At 47.9% G+C, this 18096-nt stretch overlaps 5 protein-coding genes across 5 annotated transcripts, besides 8 other annotated features; 2 read left to right on the top strand and 3 right to left on the bottom strand.

The window, feature by feature from the left end:
- Positions 1 to 910: 910 nt before the first annotated feature.
- Positions 911 to 943: a microsatellite.
- A 724-nt stretch (positions 944 to 1667) lies between these two features.
- Positions 1668 to 1692: a microsatellite.
- On the top strand, positions 1682 to 2539 carry PVX_111140 (protein phosphatase 1, regulatory (inhibitor) subunit, putative; the record flags this gene model as incomplete). The annotated part of the gene is made up of 4 exons (XM_001608403.1): positions 1682 to 1868; positions 2011 to 2097; positions 2287 to 2332; positions 2512 to 2539. The coding sequence occupies 4 exons, from the start codon at positions 1682 to 1684 to the stop codon at positions 2537 to 2539; spliced, it is 348 nt and encodes a 115-aa protein (XP_001608453.1).
- A 966-nt stretch (positions 2540 to 3505) lies between these two features.
- On the bottom strand, positions 3506 to 5260 carry PVX_111135 (hypothetical protein, conserved; the record flags this gene model as incomplete). Its single annotated transcript, XM_001608402.1, has 3 exons — positions 3506 to 4443; positions 4572 to 4835; positions 5104 to 5260. 3 exons carry the CDS (start codon positions 5258 to 5260, stop codon positions 3506 to 3508), a joined length of 1359 nt encoding a protein of 452 aa, XP_001608452.1.
- Positions 4313 to 4332: a microsatellite.
- Positions 5261 to 5650: 390 nt separating the features above from the next.
- PVX_111130 (hypothetical protein, conserved) lies at positions 5651 to 7825 on the bottom strand (the record flags this gene model as incomplete). The annotated part of the gene is made up of 4 exons (XM_001608401.1): positions 5651 to 5893; positions 6096 to 7138; positions 7300 to 7492; positions 7586 to 7825. 4 exons carry the CDS (start codon positions 7823 to 7825, stop codon positions 5651 to 5653), a joined length of 1719 nt encoding a protein of 572 aa, XP_001608451.1.
- A 294-nt stretch (positions 7826 to 8119) lies between these two features.
- Positions 8120 to 8160: a microsatellite.
- A 607-nt stretch (positions 8161 to 8767) lies between these two features.
- PVX_111125 (hypothetical protein) lies at positions 8768 to 11942 on the bottom strand (the record flags this gene model as incomplete). The annotated part of the gene is made up of 1 exon (XM_001608400.1): positions 8768 to 11942. Exon 1 carries the CDS (start codon positions 10730 to 10732, stop codon positions 8768 to 8770), a length of 1965 nt encoding a protein of 654 aa, XP_001608450.1. The 5' UTR covers positions 10733 to 11942.
- Positions 11399 to 11429: a microsatellite.
- A 2615-nt stretch (positions 11943 to 14557) lies between the features above and the next one.
- On the top strand, positions 14558 to 17857 carry PVX_111120 (asparagine-rich antigen, putative; the record flags this gene model as incomplete). The annotated part of the gene is made up of 1 exon (XM_001608399.1): positions 14558 to 17857. The coding sequence occupies one exon, from the start codon at positions 14558 to 14560 to the stop codon at positions 17855 to 17857; it is 3300 nt and encodes a 1099-aa protein (XP_001608449.1).
- Positions 15072 to 15105: a microsatellite.
- Positions 16403 to 16423: a microsatellite.
- Positions 17751 to 17778: a microsatellite.
- Positions 17858 to 18096: the final 239 nt, after the last annotated feature.

Here is an 18096-nt window from a genome sequence, read left to right as displayed (position 1 = left end):
CGCACATACAGTTATCACTGCAATCAGTCACAATTCGCACTGCTGGCGGTTGAGCTGTGTTCATGTCTAAACATGCCACGTGCGCATTTGGGTTTATGCCCTAATTAGAGTATCATGTTGAATGTTTTACTTCTCTTTTTTTTTCCCCCCCCTCTGCCTATTTATTTATGCATTATTTTTATTTTTATTTTATTTTTTTTTGTATCATTTACAGCCCCTGCATGGCAATGCATATGCAGAGCGTAACGCAAGCACGTTACGTAGATTTAGCTTAGTAGTATATGATGTACATAACATGTTGCGTGCGTGTGGCTCATACGTTAACGCCGTGCTGTTCGTGCCCCCCCTGCGCGCGCCAACGTTGCGTGGGCTTGGGGGAGTATATTGCCACCCTCACTAGTGCGGGCGGTCCATTCAGTTTTACGCGTCCCTGGCAAACTCTGCCAACGAAGCGAATTCAGCAAATTCAGCAAATTCAACCAATTCAGCCAATTCAGCCAACTTGGCAAATGCAGCAAGTGCAGCTAATTCGGCTAATTTGGCTAATTTGGCTAATTTGGCCAATTTAGCCTATTTGGCTTATTTTTGCAAACTGCGAGTTTGCGCGAAACCCATTTGGAGAACCGTTTAGCGGATTTCCACCTCAGGGATAATTTCCCCCGCAGCGCCCCGCAGGATAGTGTACAATAATACCGCCGAAATTGCGTTGGCCTTTCGGTTGAGAAGAAATGTAACCAGTAATGGGTATACAAAGCAGTTAGCTTTTTTTCCCTTTTTATTCCCCCTTTTTATTTCCCCTTTTTTTTTTTTTTTTTTTTTTTTTATCTGTTTTTACGTGAACATGGCATAAAAAAGAAAAATGGCTAACTGAAAATCGGTCGAAAGGGCAAAAAAGAAAAAAAAATTATTAACCGTTCAGGTGATTTTGATTTGGGAAGGTTTAAAAAGGAAGACTTTTTTTTTGGGGAGGCTTTCTTCAAAACAGGCATTTTTGCATGTATACTGGTATATATATTGTAAAAAGGGGTACTTTTTTTTTTTTTTTTTTCCCTTTTTAATCGGAACAAAAACCGCTTAAGTTAAAATAAATTTTGCGTTTCCCTGGAGTGATGTTTTTTGAACAAATGGCAAGAAAAGGATATTTCCCCCTTTTTACAAAATTGTAATATGAGGATATCAGCATTTATTTTACTTTATTTTTTTTATTTTTTTTTTCCTTCTCCCCGTATAGTGGAACAAGAGAGAAAAGTTGACACCTGCGAAAAATGAACGTACAAGTATGTACAACAGGCATGTATACGGGTGTATGAAATAAGTATGCGCGAAGCGTGTCCCCACTGAACTGTTGTTTATGCGAATATATATACTGTACAGCCGCTGAGGCGTGCCTTTTTGCAAGACGGGGATTTTTTTCCTTCGTCTGCTTGAATGTAGTGCGTCCGAACGGGCGAGGGAGGAATTCCTACAAGGCTATTTCAGTTAATCCCTTCAGCACTCCACCAGCTTGCGTTGCGCTTTTCCCGCTTTGGGGTGCCACTTCCACTCCTCTCACGCGATGTCCATTTTTATGGCATAGCCCGATATCTGTCTACATACGCAGACTGGGTTTATGTACGCGCCCCCCAGCACCCAGATTGAACACATGTGCACATATATGTTAGTACCCCCCCCTTTTTTGACCATGTCTCATATGCATTCGTCCTCAAGCGCGACGACCACCACATACGTGCAAGAAGCGAACACGAGGAACGAACAAAATGGAAACCAAAACACCATTGTGCGAATTTTAAAGCTGACTCCCCAAAAAATGGTCAGGTGGGACGAAGGCACGGTTGACAATGAGAACGCGCAGAAGAAGTCGTCCAAGGGTGAGGAGTAGCGGAGAGAACTGCGTAGCGGCGCGAACGGTCATCTGCTTAGCCGATTAGCGGCTAAACCGGTTAGCCGCTTAACCGATTAACCGCTTAACCGAGTAACCTCACTTTTTGCGCCTCCCCATTTTCCTCGTAGTCTGCTGCATATATCACAAGGCCAAGGGCTTTGGGGAGAGCTCCGACTCGGACTCGGACTCGGACTCGGATTCGTCGGACGACGGAGGTAAGCAGCGGGGCGCTCCAGGAAAGACAAAGGAATGGTGCCAAAGGGCACATTGTTGGGGTGAACAAGATACGAGCAACCCCAGTGGTAACCTCTACGGCAACCCCTTTGGAAACCCCAATGGGAATGGCCATGCCGAACCCTGAATCACATCCCGCTCACCTATCCACCCGTTCACCCTTCCTACAGGCGACTGCAAGGGCTGTCCCAAAAAAGATGAGCCGAAAGAACAAAAGTAAGGGCTGCTTTGCGTGATGGCCACGGCGTGTGCGTGGTGTTTCCCTCCTTTATCTTTTGTACATGTCTAATTGTTTGGTATGCCGCCTCCTCCCAACCGGAAGGAACTCCTCTGCGAGATGGGCTGCCACCCACCAGTTGCGCATTCTGCACGTTCGCCCCCTTCCCCCATAACAGGAAAGAAGAAAACGAAGTTAAGAAGTAGCCAAAGTTAAGAGGTAGCCAAAGTTAAGAGGTAGACAAAGTTAAGAGGTAGCCAAAGTTAAGAGGTAGCCAAAGTTAAGAGGTAGCCAAAGTTAAGAGGTAGCCAAAGTTAAGAGGTAGACAAAGTTAAGAGGTAGACAAAGTTAAGAGGTAGACAAAGTTAAGAGGTAGACAAAGTTAAGAGGTAGAAAAAATCACGAAGTTGACAAAATCACGTAGATGAGCGGCGGGCGGAAGGGACCCGCAGTCGAAGACACGTACAAACTGTAGGACGTTGCCTACACCGGAAGAGACACCTCTTTGCTGTTAATCATATTTCTAGTGGTCGGAGTACGAGGCCAATTTTAATTTTTTGTAAATTTTATTTTTAAGTAATACTGTAAAAGTAAACAAAAAAAAAAAAAAAAAAACGCGCAGCTTCCATTTTTTGGTACACAATTAAGGAGATCGCCTTTTTTTTTTTTTTTTTTTTTTTTTTCGCTCTCCCTCTCAGAGTTACAAATTTGTTTCTTAATTTTTTTTCAATGTAAACAAATGTTGAGGCTTCTCTCTTTGTTTCCATTTTTTTTTATATCATTACAACTTGGTGAATTAAAAAATCGCGACAACTTTTTTTTTTTCCCCCTTCGTCATCTCGAAGGGTCGTTTAAGGTATGCTTAATAGCAAAATGGCGTGAGCAGTTGCCGATGTTGTGAAGGTTGCGCAGTGCTGAAGGGGTCCTAAGGGGAGCTACATTTTGTACTGAAATGTTTTCTCTTTCGTGTTTTAAAAATGGAGGGCGTATTCGTTCCATTTGTTGGGAGGGTCTCTCCATCTATCCCTCTGTCCATGTGCAAAACTGGGGAAGTGTCTTAAAAAGGGGAATTCATCACAAATAACCCCTCGCAGAGGTGGGAGTGTGCTGCCCCCCTACCACTTTTGTGCCTCGTGTCGAGGGGTGGGGAGCAAAAACTACCGGTTCGACGACTATGCATCCCACTTGAAATGGTCAGCAATGGTTAGGTAGAGCGTCTTATTAATGGCGCTATCCGTGTGCGCCTCATTCTTCTGTTTAGTGGTATCCTGTTTGGGGATCCCCCCAGTAGTTCTCGACCCCCTGTTCACGTCTGCCTTGTCCTCTTTCTTATTAACCACCATTTCGTAGCCATAATCGTAGAACATTTGGATCCAAATTCGGTGCGTAATATGATGCCCGCAGTTGACCAGATACTCGGTTTTCTTAAAAACACAATTGCCATTGTACTTGTGGAGCACGCGGAGCATACACTTGAGGTACTCGAGAAGAAGGAGAGTTAAAAATTTTGGAGACTTCCTAAAATGGCATATGTGCCACATGAGCTCATCATCATTAACTGTGAGTCTTTTGTAGTATTCTTCAACAAAATCGATGAGAGAGATATTTTCACTTTTTAGGAGAACCTCCACTCCGTTAAGTACCCTCGTAGGGTCACACGTATGTGGCAGGGGGTTTCTATGTGTGCAGGAGGATATCAATTTTTCACTAAAGTGGTCTAAGCTGATGTATACCTTTGCATCCATGGCATCTTCTGTAATTACGCAGAAGCTTTTGTTTTTCTCAAATTCGTTGGAGACAGGTTGGTAAGTCCTTCTGTCTAGCGGTTTGAGGGTGCCCGTTTTGCAAAAGAAATAATTGACCACATTTCTCCAGTAGTGAATGTTGGCCTTGATTTCGTCATCCTTGAAGGATAAGGTGTGTAGAATTTTTCGGAGGTAGAGGCTCACCACTTGGCTGTCTATCTTTGAGCACTCCTTGAGCTTCATGAGCGTGTTGTTGTCCACGAAGTTGAGGAGGTAGCTGATTAGGTTGTGCTTCACGAACAGGTTGGCTTGGTTCCTTTGGAAGAGGGTCTTGTGCAGGGCGCAGTTCTCGGGCGGCGGGTTTGCTTCGGTGAACGCGATGTGGTGAATGGGGTGTGGTGAACACGATGCGGTGAATGAGGTGTAATGAATGGTATGCAGGGTGAGGTGTGGCGAATGAAGTGTATATTACTGCCTCTGTGCAGCACATTACCTATAACTTCCCGCAAGTACAAGTCTATCTTCCCCTCGGCGCGCTTGGGAAACTTCCTCTTGACAATTTCCCTGACCGTTTTTAAGGCCCCCTCCCGCTCGGCCTTCTCCTCGTCTTGGGACTTCCGACTGGTCTTGAGGTACCGCTTCTTCTGGGCAGTGGCGTTTTCGCTCTCCCTGTCAGCCCTGCACTTTAGGACCAAATTGATGTAGGTCGATTTGGCCTCGATGAAGGCGTACAGCTTTTTGTAAAAGCTTCCTTCTTCTGCGGATTGGCAGGTGGGGAAAAAGGGGGAGAAAAAGGGGATGACGGCACTTTGGTGAAAAAACGGAAGGGGAAAACCTGCCTTAAATGGGAAAACTGAACAGGGGGAAGTTTTGTTTCCCCTTTTTTGCTGGGCGAGTCCAGACGAGGTGCGCCTAGCGGGGCCCTCGGACAATCCTCTGGCAATCCTCACGCCACTGCGTAATCAGTTGGCGACGCGCGCTTGCCCGGCCGCAGTCCCTACTTGCGCGACCTCAAACGTACATACTATTCACTACGGTGGCTTCTGCGTCCGTTTCCTCCTCATCGTCGCACGCCTCGTCATCGCTGCGGTTGCGGGTGTCCCGCGTGTCCCCGGTGTCCCTGTGGAGCAATTTTTTCAAGCGAGATCTGTCATACAGATTTGCCTTCAACGCGGCGTTCATTTTGGTCTCTTTTTGTGTTGATCAAGTTGGGTTCGCGGGGAAGGAGGGACACAAAGGAGGGACGCAAAGGAAGCGCTGCTGGTAGTCGCGTTCGTCACCGTGTTGGGCAACGCTTTGATCTCGCAACTTGGCTGAGGGATGCCAAAATGGTCAGGCGGGGGTTACTCCGCGCCACCCCGCTTGATAAATGAGGGAAATTAAAAAGAGGGGAAATGAAGCTTTCGCGCAGGAAAGCGACAAGTGGGTAGAGCTGCCTAACTGGCCAGGTTGCCTCAACCCAGGTGCACACATGGGGTGGAAAATTTTTGCGCATGCAGGGGAGAGGTGGAAATGGCCCCCGCTTTGCACTCTTCGTACGCGCCGCCTGCTTCGCGCGCCTCCCAACAAAGGCTATAACTGCAGCGGGACTATGTTCGGCTCAATGGACTTCACCTGGCTGGGGCACACGGCAATTTTCCGCACAGCCGAGCTGCCTTGGGCGCCCATTTTTTTTCTGTAAATGCAGTAGCAAACGAGGATGCTGAGCAAAATCGGGATGAAAATACACACGTACAGGGTGTACAGCCCTCGGTAGCCCAGCAGGCACACGTCGCATTCGTCGCTGTGCTCGAGCTTGTCAAAGTTGATGATGGCCTGGGGGGGGGGGGAAGAAAATGAAGAAAAAGAGGAAAAAGAGGAAAAAGATGAAGAGCAAAATAGCAAAGTGGGAGGGGGGAACCTATTAGGAGGGTCGTAAAGCTATGGCCGTTGGCAGTACAAGCTGTTGCGATGATTCTCTCCTCTCCTTCTCTGCTGCGCTGCTTCTCAGCTGCTACTCCGCTGCTACTCCCCTTACGTCTCGCTCGAAGAGGAGGAGGACCTCGTACAGCTGCTGCGTGACGTTCATGATTCTCTCGGCGATTTTCTCCGAGGCGATTTGGTTCTTGGCGTCCTCCGCCTTGTCAATGGAGAGGTAGAGGAGCTTCTTGTCCGGTTTTAAGAGGTCCAAAATTTTGAACAAAATGTAGGTGCTGAGTCCCCTGGAAAAAAAGCCTTGAAAAATGGGTGGCTGCGATTCTTTGGTGTAAATGCAAGAACCTAGGATTTTTATTCTCTCTCTGTTGGAGTCCCGATTGGCTAGAAAGATATCCTTTGGAAAAACAAAATTGTGAATCTGTTCTAGTAAAACGTCCACATGGGTGTCCGTATTGGCTAGCAGAATGAGGCTTAACGTTAGATCTTCATCAGCAGGCAGAGCCCGTTTGGTCACGTCCATGTTCTGCGAATAAAGGGGTTCAAATTTGACACCAGGTTGAGCAGAGGATGGTTCTGATGAGGAAGTCAACACAGATTCGTAAATGATTGCCTTGTATATAAAATCAGAATCGTAGTAGTACCCCAGTTTGGTATGACTCTCTATGCTGTACTGTTTTAAAATGCGGATTAGTAGAATCCCTTCATTTATTTTCAAGTCCTGCTTGTAGACCCCCTCCACTAGGGGGTAGAAGACACTCTCCATGTTGTAACTCCTCGATTTCATTGTCCCCTTTTTCGTTCGTATGTAAATGGGTACCACTTCTATATAGTGGAAGTACTCAAATTCGTCAACGACTTGGTAAAATAAAAACATTTTTAAGAAAATGAAAAAATTTCGGAGCAATTTTTTCCCATACTTATTTTTCAAATGGATCTCGTCGTGCAGTTCCATGACGTTCTCTTCGTTGACCGATATGAAGTCAAATTTGTCGGCCACTTTTAGGAAGACGTTTATTTCCTTTTGGTACATGTTGGCGATGTTCATGTCGTGCTCGTTGATTTGCAGCATGCAGAAGTTGAAGAAGTTGAGCGTCTTCCACAGGGCCTGCCGCATTTCCCGCGTGTACAACTGGGCGGTTACGTCTGCAAGAGGGGGTAATCATATGAGTGAGTGATGCGTGTGAGTGGCTCACAGAGAGGGGGCAGTCAATAAGGAGGTACTTCCCACCCATCGGTGATACACCCCTCTGCGGTGGAAGTCCTCTTGAAAGGGTACCCCCCCATGGGTGGCTTCCCCGCCATACCTGCTTCCTCCAGCAGGAAAGGCACCACCGTCAGGTGCAAACTAATCTCCTCCACCGAGAAGACGTGGTTGGCGCAGATGTCCAGCTCCAGGTTGGCCACCCGGTTGAAGGTGAAGTCGGACAGCCGCAGCTCGTTGTACATTTCGAGAAGCCCCACGTCGTAGTTCCTCAGGTTCGCCTCGATTTCGCCCGTCTGCGCGGTGCAGAAGTGGTGTAGAGGCGGGTGGTGCAGCTGGTGTAGAAGTAAATGAGGTAAACGCGGATGGGATTGCGGTTGCAGCCTTACCGCGGAGACCAGCAAATCCAGGAGGTCGAACTCGAAGAACAGCCACAAGTTTCTGTCCGCCCTGTTCCGCCGCAACCGCAGCAAGTTGTGCCGCACGAGGGATATCTCCTTCCGGTACTTCTCATCTTCATGTGACTCGAAAGCGTCTTGCGTCAGGGTGCACCGCAATGCGTTGTACAGGTAGAGCAGGGCGAAGTTCGAGAAGCCCTTGGATTCGTCCATCACGCTGTAGTTGCGCATGGCGTGCCTGATGCGGTCCACGGAGAGGAGTTCCTCTTCAGGGGGGAGGCGGCGTGGTGGTATTGGTAGCATAACTAACACGGCGATAGCACCACTGACGCGGTGAATCGCTTCCCATTTTTGCCCTCATTCGCACTCAAAAAAATCAGCGACCATGTGGCCACATTTTACCCGCCTCACATACATACCGTTGGTAACTCGCTTTGCAAAAAAAAGGCAAACCAAAAGGGAGACACACACCAGGTAGAGTTCCTTCATGATTTCGCGCGTTGGGTTGATGGGGGTTGTCTGCCTCCCGTCATGCGTAGGGATGGACGGGGAGGAGGCAGGCAAAATGGGAAAAAAAAAAAAAAAAAAAAAAAAAAAAAAGAACAATCTGTGTAAGCAGCCCAACGTAGTGACATTTTCTTGGCGTTGCTCGATCGAGCCAAGTTCACTTCAAAAAAGAAAGAAAAAAAAAAAGGACAAATCTGCGCATGACTAAATCCTTATGGGGCGTGGATGTCCTTCCGTCGGCGGAAGTGTGCACACAGAGGGGGGGGGGGGGCGTTTCCATGTACGCCCTCACGGAAACGTAAAAGCGAAACTGCATCCCATCCTGCACATCACTCCTAAGCCTTCTTCTGGTCATCCAACAAAAAAACGGTTGATATGTCGAGGTACATTTGCCTAAGTTCGTAGTTTACAGACCTTATCGTTTTGTCCTTCACGATGGGGATGAAGAAGCTGGTAAGGTGGTGGGTGAACGAAGCGGGGATGTGGGATGTTGGAAGGGCGTAAATGATGGAGCCGCTAACCGTGTAGAGGGGAACAAATAGCCACACACACATGGGAATGTATTCAAATGGGGGGAAAAAACTGTACGGCTCCCTCATGTACGCATAAATTATAATTATCTTTGCGAAAAACACCTCAGCTGTGCTTCGCTTCTTTTCCGGCTTACTAGTCGACCGGCTTCAGCTTGGAGACCTTGCTCCTGTCCACCTCGAACAGGTTTTCCTTGGGGGCACTCGCCTGGGATGCGTTAAACAGCAGCTCCTCATCCGTGGGGAAGTGCGAACTTTCGTGTTCGGTCGCCTCCCGGAGGTCGTCGTACACATCTTCGCAAAAATCGCACTTGTAAATCTTCTTGTAGGAGGAGCCCTCGAAGTGGTCAATCGAGTCGTAGTAGTTCTTGTCGCCCTTCACCGGCTCGTCCTCCAGGTCGCGGTCGCCACGGCAGTCGTGGGTAGGGGAGCGCTCCGGGGGGTACCTTTCTCCGCGTAGATCGCCGCTTAGCCCGCCGCTTAGCCCGCCGCCCGCCTGACCCGTGAGGGAAAAGCCCTTCCGGTTGATGAGCACCCTGACGGGGCTGCCCCCCCCCGCGGACCGCATGCCGTACATCTGCGCAGCAGATATGATGTGGAAAACCTTCTGCAGAGAGATGCCCCTCTTTATCTCAATTTTGATCAAATCGTCTGCAACACTTTGTGCCGACCTCTTGCATATGTAGTCGTATTTGGAGACAAAGGAGAGGACCTTCCCTATGCAGGTATTCGAAAGGTCATTCAAAATGAACACATCAAAGTTTAGAAGGTCAGTAGAGATGTACTGGTTTTCACTCAAGCTTGGGAATTTCCTTTTATCATCGCAAATTAGACAGGACTTTAATTTAAGGGCATCCGTCCTGGAGTATATGCCTTCAATTTTCACGTACAGGAAACCTACCTTTAGGGATTCTTTCACATCTGCCAATTTAATTGGCAAAGGGTATGCATACGTATTCATAAATAAATACCTGTAGGTGTTTTTCTTGAACCTTATGTCGTTAAAGGTTGTGAAGCTGACTACCTTGAGCCATCCCTGCAGCCCGTGCACCCCCACAATTTCGCCGATCACCGTGAATTCGTTCATTATGGAGGTTTTCCTGCTGCTGGGGGGGCTACTCGGGTTGCCGCTTGGGTTGCTATGAGGGTTACCACTGGGGTTGCTCCCCGGGTAACTCTCCCCCTTTCTGTCGCCTTCTCCTCCACCCACTGGCGAGGCACCTCCTCTTTCTTCCGTGCCCATCGAGAGGTCCAGCTCGTTGGGCCTATTCCGGTCAGCATAGTAACTGTTAATAAAAAATTCTGGCAAGTTGCGGTGCTCACTTTGCACGCCTTTTCTCATGCGACCTGTGAGGAGATCACCTTCAGATTCGATCGACGTGGTGGGGGGAAACTCACTGTGGAGCAGTCCCTTCGGATGAAAACCATCCCCATGGTTCCCATTTGCGAATTCTCCTTCTCTTGTTTTTTTCTTTATGTAACCCGCTTTGGAGTACTTGCTCCTTTTGTAGTACTTGGTGTCGGTTAGGAAAACCCTCTCGCATTCTGCTTCCTCCTTCTGCTCGGCCGATTCGGCAAGTTCGTTCGTTTCGTTTGGAGGGCGCGGTTTTATGCATTCTCCTGGGGAGATCTCCCGGTCTTCATCGCTGAGGTCACTTTGCCGATTAGATGAGAACACTTGGATGGAGCGGGGGGGGCGGTACCTTCCTCGGACGCGATTCACATGGTGCCTATTCGGACGAGCTGTCTGATCACTTTGGTTCGTTTCACTTCTACGCGCAGCTACACGAATGAATAGGAAGTGGAGTCTCCTCTCCCCCCAGTTCCTTCGATCGCGTTCGTCATGAAGGCCATATCTTTGTAGTGACAATTCGTTTTTCTTACATCTCGCGGTGAGTCTTCTTCGGAGGGGGAAACAACTTCCGGGGGGCTTCTTAACGCCGCTGCTGGGGATAACATATTCGGTGCAGGCCTGCCCCCCTTTTGTTGCGCCTCCCTTTACTGCGCTTATACTCCCTGTGATGGGAGGCCAACATCTGGCTAGCTCCGTCACGGTCAGAACTGCGATGACTGTTTTCAGCCTCGACAAGCATCTTTTCATTTATATATTTCGCGTGAATGGCAAAGTGGGCATCACTTTTATGCGGCTTTTAAGGGGGCCCTGCGCGAGGAGCCATTCAAACTGTGCAACTGCGACAGCCGCATATACCGCTGCCGCCTGAAGGTGCTAAGGTGGAACATGCTACATTCGTAACCCGTTCGACGCGCTATTTCTTTTTTTTTTTCGTTTAAATGGGGTTTGCTCTTGGCAGGGGTGTGGAGCGGTAAGGACTGGAGAAGTGCCCAATTGGGTCCCCTTCGTCAAAGCTTCTCTTATGAATCGCCAATAGGTAGGGTCCCCCCTCCATTTCATCCTACCCAAGCATATGTCGCAGTGCGCAAACGGGCACATTTCAAATGAACAGATGACGCAGAAATAAAATTGCCAATCACATGGATGCCGAATGGACCCTTTTTTTCTCATTTGTGGCAAAAAAGTTTAATTTTATTTAAGTGAGAAGGGGTGAATTAATTTCGCTACAAAGCTGCAAAGCGTGCGGGAGTGCTTTTCTTGGAAGCGAGTATAACCGGAAGAACATACCTCGTTCGTCTTAAGACTGACGCGTCGTTTGCTCATTCGCCTATTTCGCTAGTTGGCCTTACATGTGTGTAGAAGCTAGCCGGTGAAGGGCAACGTCCGAAGGTTCGACGCCCAAAAAAGGGGCCACTCATCCACACGTCCAATATGCAGACAAACGAAACGAACATTCTACACACTCTGAAGTGTTGCATAGCCGAACGGGGAATCCTTTTTTTAGAACAGAAGGGAAAGCATGGTGAAAATGAAAAAATTGAGCAATGCGAAATTGTGCAGAGTCCAATACACATGCTGTTCTTGTGTGGAGAGCAAATATGTATAGGCCACGGAGGGGTCCTCCCTGACATTCCCCCTGGGGGTAAAAGCAGTTGTTCTACGCACAGGAGAGGGGCACCACGTGGCAGAATCGTCACTGCATAAAATTTATTCATACGCCTAGTGTCACGGGAACCCAGCAAATTGGTGAAGCCACCCTTTTTTATGAGCAGTTAGGATGGGGATCTCACCCCACGCAGAAATTCGTTGCTATCCTCAGTAGCTTCTTATCGCCTTAGTTGCCTACACGTTTGCCACGCAGCCTTACCTTCCATTTTTAGCATTTCTTTTTCTCATTTTGCGTATCACTTGGGGGAGGACTACGTTTGGGAATGCCGAGCCGTAACTGCGCAGTGTGCATCGTATATTTTTTTTTTTTGGGGCCTGCTTTCATTTAGGCGTTATTTTGTCAGTTTTTTTTTTTTTTTTTTTTTTTTCCCTCTTCATATGGCTATTAAAGCTGCATATGAACCGACTGCAGGTTGGAAGTAAAAATAAAAAAGAGGTGATAAGGAACAGGGCGGGAAAAAATAAAAGCGCGCCAAGTTTGGGAATGCGAGGAAGTGGTAAAATCGTCATGTTCATATGCACGATCGAGTGAGCGAACGGGCATACGTGATGTGAGTTAGCTAGAAATACGTATAGGCCGCCCGCCGGTGGCTACAAAAAAGGCGTTTTTTTTTTCTTCTTCATCTACCTACCCATTGAGGGGAACACCTCCCTGCGAGCATACGTATGCAGAGGTATGCATACCATTTGCATACAATTGTGCGCGCTCACCACCCGCGCGCATACGCACATAGGCGCATAGGAGCATACGCGTTTGCGCCATGGCATTGCGTAAATGTAAGCTCCTCACCATTAGGATTGATCGTATCATTTTGGAGTCATTTTGTTTGCCTCCCATTTGGCCGCTTTTCTGCTCACGTTTGGTTTTGTTGCTTTTTCCCAAAAACGTTTTTCGTTTTGGGGGCTTTACCTCTCTTTCTACTTGTCGTGCATCGCGCGTCCCGTTTTAATTTCGCGCCCTTTCCATTTCCAAAGATGACAGGTATATTATGCTTACAATAATGTGCGTGCGTGCGTACATACGATACCATTTTTTTTTTTTTTCCTTCCACCGTTAATTCTTTTTTTTTTTTTTTTTTTTTTTGGGCCTGCATTCATTTAGGCGTTCTCTTGCCAGTTTATTTTTTCCCTTTTGTTAAATTGAATAAGGTCTACTTATGGTACATAAGAATTTGTTTTGCAGAATTGGCATGCTGTATCATCTGAGGGATATGCGGAGTTTTCATTTGAGGACGAGGTAAATGCTACTTCGTATGGAAACCCTCATTTGCGCGTTTTATCGTTTTAACCTTTGCGTGTTTGCGCGTTTGTGCGTTTGTGCGTTTTTGGATGAATCATGCGTTTTTTTTTCACGTTTTCACTTTTTCATTTTTTTACTCATCATTCTTCTATTACCTTTTCCTCTTTTCACTTTATCATTTTTTTGCTCTTTATTTTTTTACTTTATCTTTTTTTGCTCTTTATTTTTTCATTTATCCCTTTTTTGCTCTTTATTTTTTCATTTATCCCTTTTTTGCTCTTTATTTTTTTCCTTTTTCCTTTTTCATTTTTCCTTTTTTTGCTCTTTATTTTTTTTCCCTTTGATATAATTTAAATAGACCCTCGACAATCACCCATTCGAATTTCTTCCTCCTTCCCTTTTGCTTTTTCCATTTCGCCTTTTCATTCCCCTTACTTACTTCTCCTTTTTATTTTCCATTTCCTTTTTTTTTGTCATTTTTTTTTTTTTCTCACCACGTTCGAGTTTAGTTAATTCATTAAAGAGCCTCTTCTCTTCCCCTTTAGCAGTATATATGCATAAGCATATGTTCGTATGAGCGCACGAACGAGTGACAGCGCGTTTGTTCGCCTCAGCATACGTACGTTTGAGCGTATGGGCATACACTTATCGTGATAAGTAAATTTACATGCGGTATGCGTTATACGGCATGCATTATGCGGCATGCATTTTACGGCATATGTAATTTGCCCTGCGGATTTCCCCCCTTTTCCTTTTTTTTTTTTTAACATTACGCTGCGCGGTTACGGAGCTACGTAACTACATAACTACGTAGCTACGTAACTACATAACTACGTAGCTACGTAACTACACAGCTATGTAACCACGCAACCGCGCGACATTTAATGTAAGCGCTCCTTTTGATGCGCCCCTTTCCATTTCACCGCGCTGCTACGCATAGCTGCGTTGCCTTTGCCAACTCATTTTGGGGAGTCCTTTTTTTTTTTTTTTTTTTAACCCCCACCTTTCTTTCCCACTCAAGTAATTAAAGCCCGCGACTGCAGCTGCTGTAGGTAGTTTGCACTCACGCGGACATGCGTATGCAAAACTTTTTTACGCGTACCCGTGCGTGAATGTATGAACTCGTATTGCACAATCTGTCGTGCGAGGAGAAAACATGAGCGCCTTGCTGTTTGCATTTCTTTGTGCATTGTGTACACCCCGTTTTATCGCCTTTTACCCCTTTACCTCTTTTACCTCTTTTACCCCTTTTATTCTTTTTTTTTTTTTTTTTTTTTTTATTTGTTATCACCCTTTTAATTTGAACGTGTGTGTGTGAAGTTGTGCGTGCTTTCCCCCTCGCGCTCGGGTACTCTGCATATGAGTGTATACGTACCTGTTGGCGTGTGTACACCTACAGAGTAGCGTACACTCGTGCGAGGAAGTTAGCGGCGCGTCTACTTAGTATCGCCCACTTGTACGGGGAGGTCAGCAGCGCGTCTACTTAGTACCGCCCACTTGTACGGGGAGGCCAGCACACCCACGCATTTATCGCCCCCTTGTGCGAGCAGAAAGGCGCAGACACGTGTCTGCTTGTAGACCTTTCCCTCCTTTTTTGTGCCTACGCGGGCGTACACTTATATGCGTTTTATCCCGCGTACGCCCGAAATTGCCATTTACACAAAATGAAAAAAAAAAACATCGCGGCGGCCACTAGCTACGGCAAGGTGAAAAGCCGTGTGAACCGTTATGATATGAATGGTTCCTACAATTTTAATGAAACCAAGAATGGCGGAAAGGTGCCAGGGGGAGGGACTCCGGGGGATGGGAAGAAGAGTCGGCCGGAGGCGCCCCCCGCCGGGAAGGCCGCCAATAGCGCGGTGACTAGCCCCCAGAACAGCGGCGGAGGAAACGCGCACCACGCGCAGGCGGCAAAGTATGTCAAGAACGCCTATCCGTATGATTATAACGCGTACGGCCCCAAGAAAGTTGGAGAGTACAAGGAGAAAATGAAGGGTCCCATGAAGGGTGCAGGTCACGGGGGCGACGGTGGTGCTCACGGTGAGGGACGAAGTAGTCAGGCGGGAATGAACAGCGGCGGTGCCCCGGATGGTAAGGCCATCGCAGGTGGTTCGAAGGGGAATGTGGATGACGCGAATGGGGCGAACATGAATGGTGGTAACGCGAATGGAGGTAACACCACTGGGGTTCATCCTAGTGGCGCCAATTTGAGCAACACAAATGCAGGTAGAAGCCAAAACACAGGGCGGAAAGGAAACAAAAACGAAAACCTAAACGAAGAAGTCAGCCTGCTGAGGGAAAAAATTTGTTTTAAAATGCTCAAAAGCATAGATATATACATCACCGAAATTATTATGAAGTCCTCATTTGTGACGGTTTACAAGATGAAGGAGGATGAATTAAAATGGGTGCGAGCTGACATTGAAGGTTTCCTTTACATCGTTAGGAGGTCCATTAAGCCAACGTACCGACTTATAATCACCAACAAGAAAAATGAAAATCATTTGGTACAGGACATCCACGGACGTATTAACCTGTCGACGGATCAAAATTATATTTTTTATCGTGTGCATAATGAAGAGAGTAACTTGAAGAGTACCTACAGTTTGTGGTTTTACAGCACCGAAGAAAAGGAGAAGATATATAGTATGCTGAGAGAGCTAGTGGACAGGGGGGCAGGTGCTCCGTCCGTCAGTGGTGCCGCCAACCTGGGAAGCTCGGACGTTAGTGGAATTGCGAATGGGGCCAACGTAGGCTATGTGCACAGTAAAAATATTAACTTTATACTGTCCAAAGGTGAAGGTGGCGTTAGCGAGGGAGCTGCCATAGGAGGGATGGCGGTAGGAGGAATGGCGGCAGGAGGGATGACGACAGGAGGGATGGCGGCAGGAGGGGTCGCGCCAGGAGGAGGAATTATGGGGGCGAATCCGAACGATTCTTCGTCCAAGAGTGTGCTGCTGAATGGACACGACGAGGAGCTACTCAAGGGAGGGGCGATTAGCGGCGCGGACCACGCGCAGAGAAAGGCAAATGCTAAGAACGGCATTCCCATGATGGCACCGGACAGTGGCAGGGACAACGATTACGAAAAAAATTTTGAGTTGATGGGGAACAATAAGCTAGAGAATTTATATGCGAAGATGAACATCCCCCTGGGTGAGGGTGGGCACATACCCCCAGGAGCTGCCAACGCTATTTATGGGAATTATTTGAAGCAGCTATATAAGTCTAGCGGAGGCGTGAACGGCATGGACGGCATGGAGGCCATTGGGCAGAGAGGCAAAATGAAGGATACGCCGGGGGAGGAAGGCCTCGCGGGGTGCGACTCGAACGTGAAGGGGGGGGCGCAGCAAAACAGCGTCGATTTTAATGACAAGGTTGGAAGGAAGCTGCTCTACCTCATTAAGGGGCTGCCCATGGAGGGCGAAAGGGGCGTCGAAAAAGGAGGCGAGAGGGGCGGCGAAAAAGGAAGCGATAATTTGAAGAAGTTATCAGGGCCCGACTTTTACGAGGGTAGAAAGAGCGAAGATATGCCACGGGGCGGTGGAGGTGGAACGAACAACCCTGCTGTGGACCCCAAGGGAGGAGGTGGCGGCGGCGGCTACCCGAATGACAAGGGCAGCGCCATTTCCGGGGGAGAAGCCATCATGAACCTACTGGGGTTGAGCAAGAACAGCGACGTGAAGGAGGACGAGGTGGAGGATAAGAAGAAGAAAAAGAAGAAGAAGGGCGCAAGTGGGGAAGGTCCTTCCGGCGGGGGCGCGAATGGAAGTGCGAATGGGAATGCCGCTGCAATTGCAATTGTAAATGCGAATGCCAGCAGTGGCGCCATTACCAGCGGTGATAACGCAGGAATGAACCAGATGGGCAGCGCGCTCGGCGCCAAAGGGTTCGAGGCCAACATGCAAAAGAGAGGGCTGCAGCTGAGGGAGATGCAACTGAGGGAGTTGCAGTTTAGGGAAATGCAGCTGAGGGAGATGCAGCTCAGGGGGATGCAGATGAATGGGCTGGTCATGAATGGGGTGCCAATTAACGGAATGGCGATGAATGGGATGTTGCCGAGTGGGATGCCGCCTAACGGGATGCTGCCAAATGGGGTTCCGCCAAACGGAATGCCTCCTAACGGAATGCCGCCAAACCTGATGCAGATGCATCACCCCCAAGGGAACGACCTGCAGATGCTCCCCCTCCCCGCGGAAGAGATGAACGGAAAGGCCATGAAATACGCAAAGGGAAAATCAGACTGCAGCGAAGAACCCGTAAGCAACAACCACCCGGTGGAGAAAGCCTACCTTGAGAGACCGTCATTTCAAAACAACTCCATCGAGAGTTTGCACAGCAAAGAAGTGGAAGTGATTAATGGAAACATGGACGATGAGAAACAGATGACCAGCGCGTTGCTTAACATTATTAAGCAGAAAGGGGATAGAGCGAACCATGTGCAGGGGTTTGAAGGTGCAAATCATCACGGGGGTCATGACGGTATGAACGAGTTCCACCCAGATTCGTATGAAATGCTTTTGAAGATGCAGGGCGGGGGTGGAAGTGGAGAGAGGAGGGCTAAGAGTGGCCAGCGAGTGACCAACCGGATGGGCAGTCATGTTGGGAGTCAATTAGGAAGCCAACTGGGAAGCCACCTTGGAAGTCATCTGGGGAGCAATCTGGGGAGTCACCTCGGGAGCCACCTCGGGAGCCACCTCGACAATCGCAGCCACAACGGCCCATTTGATGAGGGCGAAATGCCAAGGAGGAATAATCACCCCGGGTACAGCCCCCACGATAAGCAGCTGCTCAAGTATGAAGACGAGAGGATGGACAGCTTCAGCGGCGTGGAGGACTACAAGAACAGGAGCATCCTGCTGAGCAGGAACACCATCCATAACGTCATCAAGGAGACTTTGCAGTCGGACGAGTTTGTCAATTTGTTGTGGGAAAAGTTGGTAACGAGTAAAAATATCATGTAGTTTTTTTTTTTTTTTTTTTTTTTTTTTTTTCAACGTGCGAATGGCGGATCGAGCGCCCAGGTGTGTTGCACGTGTGTGTCTGTGCTGATCGTTTGGATTATTTTGGTCCGAAGGTCACTCAAATTGCGCCACGCAAAATACGCCATGCAAACCATGTTAGTCCGTTTTGCTCCTCTTCATTTTAACGCTATTTATTATCTTCTTCTTTTTTTTTCATTTCATTGTGTGCCATTTTTTCG

Source organism: Plasmodium vivax, chromosome 6 (genome assembly GCF_000002415.2).
Source record: "Plasmodium vivax chromosome 6, whole genome shotgun sequence".
Taxonomy (NCBI): Eukaryota; Apicomplexa; class Aconoidasida; order Haemosporida; family Plasmodiidae; genus Plasmodium; species Plasmodium vivax.
Note: the sequence above shows the minus strand (reverse complement) of the source record. Positions and strands in the feature narration are given on the sequence as shown.